General features: G+C 37.2%; 1 protein-coding gene across 1 annotated transcript; it reads right to left on the reverse strand.

Moving 5' to 3' along the window:
• Positions 1–563: 563 nt before the first annotated feature.
• Positions 564–3972, reverse strand: LOC122354072 (cerebellin-4-like). The gene is made up of 4 exons (XM_043252069.1): positions 3608–3972; positions 3424–3477; positions 3208–3339; positions 564–1286 (listed from the first exon to the last, which is right to left on the reverse strand). Exons 1-4 carry the CDS (start codon positions 3828–3830, stop codon positions 997–999), a joined length of 699 nt encoding a protein of 232 aa, XP_043108004.1. The 5' UTR covers positions 3831–3972; the 3' UTR covers positions 564–996.
• Between the last annotated feature and the right edge of the window lie 4036 nt (positions 3973–8008).

Here is an 8008-nt window from a genome sequence, read left to right on the forward strand (position 1 = left end):
CCAATGTAAAAGATAATGTAAAAGTAAAACAAAAAGGTTTTAGATTTATTTTTTAATGTTTTGATTTTGCAGTACTGCAAATATATTAAGATAAATGTATTATATTTTGGATTTGTTTTTACTTTGTGTTAATTTGTGATTTGTTTTTTATTTTTTTATTTTATTTATTTATTTATTTTTAAATGGAGTGAAAGGGATAGTTCACCCAAAATTGTAATTCTTTCATCATTTACTGTCATGAATCTGGTCCATTGTTTTTTTCCAATAACCACCTGATATCACTATTTTACTAAATTGACTCTCATGAATCTGTAAATATATCATCTAGTGTTGAGGGTTGAAAGATTGCTGCATTTTTTGAGAACAGTATTCATGTCACCTATACAACTGGACTATCTCTGCACCTGTACCTGCCCCTTTGCTGTGTCTGAAAGCCAAGCTTCTCTCATGCTGCACATCATGTTTCAGAACACACTGACAACGCACCAACAGACTAAATGGAACAGGTCACTCTTTGATAGGAAAAATTTCATTTTTAAAAAACTCAAACAATAAGTACTGTGTATTAGTGTAGAGCAGCTAGCTCCGTAATTTAATCAGCATATGAACTGATAATCTCTTCTAGTTAGAGCATGAATTAAACATAAATGATAATTACAAGCAGAACATCCCTAATACAGTGCATACCATTTTACAAGTTCACTGATCATAAACCACTGACTCTCTTGTCTGGTTTGTTTGTTTGACAAAAAGTGAGGATTATGATTGGTCAGGCTGTCTGTCAATCAAACTCAAGATAAAGATCAGTTATCTACTCTAGTCAATCTTGTTTGACATGTTATTTCAACAAAACAGATTAGTTTATATTACATGTGTGGAGAAATGTAGATTTCTTTTCCACAATCTGTTCTACCCCTAGATCACATGTTAACAATTCTTCACGATTTTCATCTTAAACCATATCGATAAAGGTTCAGACTTCCTGGAACCACATTCCTATCCTCTTAAGGGAAACAGTAGGTATCCACTGAAAGTGCTGTGATTAGATTCATTATCAAATATCATCCTGCTAGAACAAAGAGTGACATAGACGACATCTCCAGCGTCCAGGACCAACACAGCTCCATTCGAGGCGTTCACCGCAAACTGATCCTGATGACCGTGTGCTACAATCACATTGTTTCCATTCTTCTTCATGTAGACAGTTGATGGAGTTGATTGACTAGCCGGACTGTAGACAGAGATTCTGAACATGTACGCTCCTTTCAGTGGGGCTGTGAAAATACCTGAAGCGGAGAAAGAAGAGAATCAGCTGCTGTCAGTGACCCTGTACTAGGCTTTCATGGGCTACATATGAAATATATAAGAGCATTTGTAACCCCAGCCAGCAGAGGGAACCCTCACCTGAGTACTAGCTGTACTCAAGCCCTCTGCTTCTTCTTTGATCATTTCCTGTTAGAGGGCTTTATAACCAAAGGCCCTGCATGCGCTCAATGCGAAGTATTGTGAGTCTACCTGCCTTACCGAGCGCTCTATCTGTTATTCTGATTGATTCTCTTGTAGATTCTATATGATTCTACCTGTTTACCTGTTTATCGATTCCCTGATTTGCCCCTTGGTATTGTTTGCCTGATTGGACTGTTACTCTGGTTTTGACCCATCACTTGCCTCCTTACCATTGCCTTTTGGATTTTCCCCTGTACATGTTGACGGATCGGACTGCCTTTGTGTTGCTGACTCTCTGCCTGCCTTAATGTATTGCTTATTGTCTAATAAACGACTGCACATGGATTCTAACTCGTTGCAGCATTGCAGATCCCACTGTAGAACATAGGTCTAATAATCCTGGGCACCGCATGTATGTATGTATGTTCGATAGTAATAATAATACATTTTATATATATACGCATATTTCTCCACACTCAAGGATACTGCACAATAAATTTTACAAACATGAAAACAAAACAAAACAAAGTAAAGTTGGACTACACAATTAAAATGTAGGTAAAATACACAGTCTTAAAAAAGTGATATTTGAAAAGAGTCTGGATTTGTAAAGAGATAGGGAGTTAATAATTCAGATGTCTGGTGGTAGTCGACAGCTCTAATAGGGAGGGAGTGTGGATGTGAAGGAGGTCCAATAGATATGAAGGAGCAAGATTATGGATGGCTTTAAAAGTGAACAAAAGAATCTTAGTCAATTCAAGACATGACTAGAAACCAGTGAAGCAGCTGTAAAACTGGGGTGATGTGGTGAAAGGGGTGGATTCTGGCAATAATAGTTCTGAAGCAATTGAAGCTTTTAGAGGGATTTGAGGAAGACCAAAAATTCTATTGTAACCAGAATTACAATAATTGCTGACAAGAATAGCTGTAGTACAAGGAAAAAGAGAAGTTAGAATATAGGTGGACCGGTTTGATGTTATTAAAATGTGATTGATAGTGTACTGTCCAGAAGGACACCCAAACAATTAACCAGAGGAGAAGGAAAAACAGAGGAATTATCAGGTGAAAGAGAAACTGTTAGTTTCGGTTAAAGTAGATTTAGAGCCAATTTAATGACATTTTAAGTTAGAAAAATAAAACGTCATCAGCATGTGCTAATGGGAAACAAAAAAAATTATGAAGAATTGCACTTTGGCATCTGTCGTTTTTTTAAAGAGTGCTGAGAAACGGTGAAAGAAGAAGGGAAACTAATGTGAGGTAAGGAGCAGAGCTGGAAAAACCCATGGACCTAAAGTCAATCACTTTTTTTAAATTATATAGTGCTTTTAACTATACAGAATGTTAAAGTACTGAACAATATCAAATAGGAGAATAGAGTGGTAGTGATATATAATGACTTAATTATTTATTAATGCAGAGACGCGACTCAGTTGGGGTCAGTTCTCCTCTGGCCGGACACTTGATTTCTAGTTCAGTTTTAAATGTCAGACTGTAAACTAAGCTTCCAGCCATGAACTCAGCAGATGATTTTACCAGAGGAGGAACCAAATCATTCCTTTCAAGACACAAACCCCAAGTCCTCAAAAATACAGAGATAACCATAGCCTTCTGTAATTATCTGTAAACACACCTGTCTGTAATTATCAAGTAACTCTAAATACAGCAGGACAATAGCTCTCCAGCAGCAGGTTTAGAGACTCCTGGTTTATTTTTTTGCAAAAAATGAAATGTAAAAACTCTTTACATTTCATTGATAATTACCTGTAATGGGGTTGTAGGCGTTCCCTATGTTTGTGAAGACGTTCTTGTAAACTAGTGTGATGTCAGTGGTAAAAGGACCAACATTTCCACCACCAGATTTGGTCAGTGCAGCCGAAAATGCTATCTCTCTGTCTGATATTGAAAAAACAAAAGCAATATTCTTATATATTACTGTATCACTCTGAGAACGTATTAACACCATTCATATAGTTTCACCTGTAATTTCCTTCCTCAACTTCTCCAGCTCACTTTGAGTAAGATTTGACATTTCTGTGAAGCATTAATGAAGACTGTGTTAAATGTCATTTACAGTACTCATTGTAATGGCAAAGAGTTCACGTTCAATTTTACCCATTTGTTCTACTAAGAATTTGTGAAAAACATCTTAATGGTGAGGTACCCTCAGTCTTCTTGTTCAGCTCTTCTCTCAGCCGCGTCTCTAAGGCTCTGATGTTGGCTTTCTGCTCTGTGACTGTGGCGGTCAGCTCTCTTAATGCTGCGTGGATGTCAGAGAAGCACTGATGGCAGCGTTGTTGAGCTGAAGCTCCATCGTTCAGACTGTGTTTTCTGTCCTCAGAGCTGATCTGTTCACTCATCTCATTTTCCTGTCCTGAACAAGCCATTCTTCACTGATGTTTGTGTGTAGCTCTTACTTTGCAGTCCCCACAGTTTCTCATGCTCTTTTTATAGTGTCCTGATGTACTCTTCTGTACTTGATTTGTATTGCTTGAGATAAAAAAGTAGTACAGTTACTTATTAATCATATTTAGAGGGAAGTTCTGGGTTAAGTTGATCTTTAACTGATGTTCACAATGATTGTGGCACTATGTTGAGCACAACAGGAAATAGCTTTTTCACACTGATTTTTATACCACTGTCTTAAAAAAAATCAGCTTTACATAAACACACAAAAAAACCACAACACTGGATGTACATTCACAGAGATCTAAGTAATGTTTACATATAATATTGAGGCCTTGTAACAATACAATGCCCCTTATTTTAGCAGTAATGTTTCCTGTTTTAACTAAAGAACAAGTTAACATTTATTTCTGTGGTGATATCATGCCACAAATGTTACAGATGGGGTATGATAAATGTATGATAAATGTTATTTCTCCCAGCATGCAACAATATTCTCTTTCAACAAAAGGAAAACTGAATAAATGCATGATGTGTGTAAAACTCAACTGGGATCCACACACACTATTTATTGAACAAATATTGCATTGTATAAAATTTACAAATAAGGTAAAAAAACACAGGATAACCAGAGAACTGAGGCTAGAAACGCAGGTGACACTCAGCAAAGAATGACTATAGTTGCTGGCTTATATAAGCAAAGACAGTGAGATCGTATTTCCAAAATGACAACACAGAACATTTTACATAATCTAAATCTGTGTTTCTATAGCAACAATATCAAAGCCAAACATCCTAATAACAATCAGAAAGATTAAATCTTTTGAATTTTATGGCAGATTTGCCTACATCAGAATTTAACAACATCAGTTTGTGACCGTAGCCATGCATATGTGTACGGTATGATGTAGGATGTGTGTATATTATTATACTGTCATATTGTGGGATTAATTCTATTGTCCTATGTGTGTGAGAATATGCAGTTCTGTCAGTGTGAAGATCTAAGCCGTCGTCTTCTATGATGTGTAATGTTCAGACTGAATAGTCCAGATTAGGTGATGATACTATAATGGAGGTGTGTGCTCAGTGTTCATGTCTGGGAGATTTGTGAGGCCATGTAGATATTTGTGTAGTAATGTGTTATTGTGAGGTGTGAATGGCCTCTTGAAGAGCTGTCACACCCATCTCCCGCAAATCAGGTTATATTCTAACAATTTCCCTGTCTGGCTTGATGTAGATGGTACCTGAAGTCTTCCTGATATCTGACCTCAAAGAAATTGCAGTCATCCTGAGACAGAAATAAAAAGTAGAGAGAACCACAGTTAATTTTGAATTTATCATCAACTTCATGTTGAGACATGTGGAATTACTGTATCATCATCATCATGTATTGTCATTTTAATTCCAGATGTCACATGAAACTGGGTTTTGTTGGTAAGATGTTTTGTTGCTGCTGTTTCTGAGTGTGTAACACCTGATTCTGCTCTTGACAGACTGCTGTATCATGAGCATTAGAGACCAGTTCTGCTGGGGGAGTTTTCCAGATTAATTGGATGCCATGTTAAATTAAATCACTCAGACTTAGGAGAAATAGGAGAAAATCTAATTCTATACTTACCAACATGTTGTTGCGGGACCCTAAACTTAGTTAAAGCATTCGAACGCTCCCTTTAGAAAAAAATTATCTGTCCGCGTTCATACATGATAAAACCCAGGCTAAAATGTCATTCATCTTACCAAATGCTGAACCCTTACAAGGTCAGAATCAAAGCCAACATACATACCATGGAGAAAGATAGAAAAGAGTGCCTGCCAGGAAAAGCGTCAGGCACAATCAGGCACTGTTAATCAGCCACACAAAGAGGGAGGGTGGAAGGAAAACGGGGCCTAAAACCCACCGCAGCAGATACCGAAACCACCAGCCAGGAGGAACAGCAGTATCCCAGAGGGGAGTCGTACCTGAAATACTGGTATGAGACGCTTATGTATGTGCGTAACACAACGCTAATTACTCATGTCACAACCCGCAGCAATAACGCATGCCACACTGATCATCCTTCCTCGTGAGATTCAAGACAAAACGGTGAGACTGCAGTAAAATAAAACTCCCTAAAGAACCTTTCAGTGAACAGGTCTTAAAAGAATCACTCTTTTTTAGTGCAAAGAACTGTTTTCCACCCTAAAAACTTTTGTGGAATGAAAAATTTCCATGGATGTTAAATGGAACCATCAATGCCTATAAGCAAACTTGACTTGTAAGAGCTTTGTTTAAAAAAATGTTCACACCAATTTTGTCTTATCCAGCTTGAAAAGGCACTGACCTACGAGAAGCTGATGGAGTGGACCAAACCCAGCAAGATGCTCCAAGAGGAAGTTGAAGTATGGAAGTAATATGGAGGAAATCTAAGATATGAAGAGTCTTCTGATCAGCAAGGGAATGGAGGATGTGTTTGATAGGCAGAAGGTCAATCTTTAAGGTATGTCACCCAACAATGAAGCCACGGGAGCCATTGTCGCCAATCGTTCATGTGCCCAGACGTTTACTGCAGACCATCCATTCCTTTTCCTCATCCGTCATAATCCTTCCAACAGCATTCTGTTTTATGAACGCTTGTGTTCTCCCTGAAGTTAGAAATGATAAAGATAGTAACCCAGCTAGGGATACTATTGTTCAGTATGTATTGTGTGGTACTTTGATGTCATACACCGATCGGTGTCTGTTCTGTATGTTCTGATTGGTTGTCCTAGTCATATGTTTCTCATTGGCTGTCTTGGTCTCGTGACTGTCATTGTTTGATATAAGAAGCAATGTTGTCTCAATTTGTATCTTGTCTTGTATTATAAAGTTGTAACCTGCTGTCCGTGAGTCTAGTTTGTTGCATGCCATGACAAGTCTGTTCAAGTCAACTCTATATTTGTGTTATGGATCACAATAAACTGCACTTGGGTTCATTTTCAACTCACCATTTAATATAGTTACACACCAGTAAAGTTATTTCATAAGGCATGGTTATAAAAATTACTAAATATAAATAAACTGAACTATGTTTCTGGGTATTTTAATATATATTCACAAATGATCTCTTACTCATTATAAAATATTATAAAATACATTTGTTCATGTAATCTGTTTCTGTGCAATTGATTAAGCAGAAAAAAAAACATAAAAAAACAACTTTTTGTCAAACAAGTGAATCTGCATGTTACACAAGCTGTTGAAAACTGTTAGTAGTTCATAATTCAGTTATGTTCAGTTAAGTTATTACTGCCAATTCTTTTTTTTTCTCTCATTTAAATTCAAGGACACAAACACAAAAAAGGTGTTTTTAATGAAGATTGCTGAATGACATTCGCATTAATGAACTGAATTATTCTTCTGAATGTCTGTTTTTATGCTCCATTAATAAAGCAGAACATGCTTAAACATGCTTTAACTGAAAGCTGTTTTTAAAAAGCAATTGTTCATACTTATTCATCAATAACTAGCAAGTGAAAATAGAACTGAATTTATCATTGAAACATGCATCCACCGGCATAAGCTGGATTTGGGTGGTTTAACCAGCTACCATGTTCCAAAACACAGAGATGATTATTGAGATGGTTACTGCTGCTATCTCTGGATTCTGCACCAGACATTAAAATTCTAACACTTGCTTTGTTCTTGACAGTGTCATTGTAGACAACGGCTGTGAACGGGACTTTTATTTTGTCGGCGGGCGCTGTGACGTCATATGCCCGCGTCACCGCTGCTCTGTTTTGATCCTGCTGAAGAGAGGTTTGTCTGTGTTCATTTAACGTGTTAAAGTCGATGGGAACTGCTCGTTAGTTATGTATTATTAACGCCTTATGCAACAATAATGGATGTTGTTTTTGTGAGTTAAGCGCAGTCATCTTTCTCTCCCTATCGAGAACACTTCACATGCTCCCTAAACACACCTCCGTGAGAAAACAAACAATCTCCAGGACCGTGTCTTGCTCGGGGTTAGACAGATGGAGCATTGCTTGTTTTGGTCGTTTCTAACCGGTGCTCAGTGCCACGATTAAGTACAAAGATCTCATCATAAATAAAGAGTTGAGTTCACCGAATAGAATAGAATAAAGATTTCAATCCCTTCAGACCTTTTGTGTTTGTTTGGAAAAAAATAAAATAAAATATATA

This window comes from Puntigrus tetrazona, chromosome 11 (genome assembly GCF_018831695.1).
Source record: "Puntigrus tetrazona isolate hp1 chromosome 11, ASM1883169v1, whole genome shotgun sequence".
In the NCBI taxonomy this organism is placed as follows: domain Eukaryota; kingdom Metazoa; phylum Chordata; class Actinopteri; order Cypriniformes; family Cyprinidae; genus Puntigrus; species Puntigrus tetrazona.

Coding starts and splice junctions, on each gene's coding strand:
- LOC122354072 (XM_043252069.1), bottom strand. CDS start 3,830: ATGGCTTGTTCAGGACAGGAAAATGAGATGAGTGAACAGATCAGCTCT. Junction 3,478..3,607: donor GCTGAACAAGAAGACTGAGG/GTACCTCACCAT, acceptor AATGCTTCACAG/AAATGTCAAATCTTACTCAA. Junction 1,287..3,207: donor CGCCTACAACCCCATTACAG/GTAATTATCAAT, acceptor TCTCCGCTTCAG/GTATTTTCACAGCCCCACTG.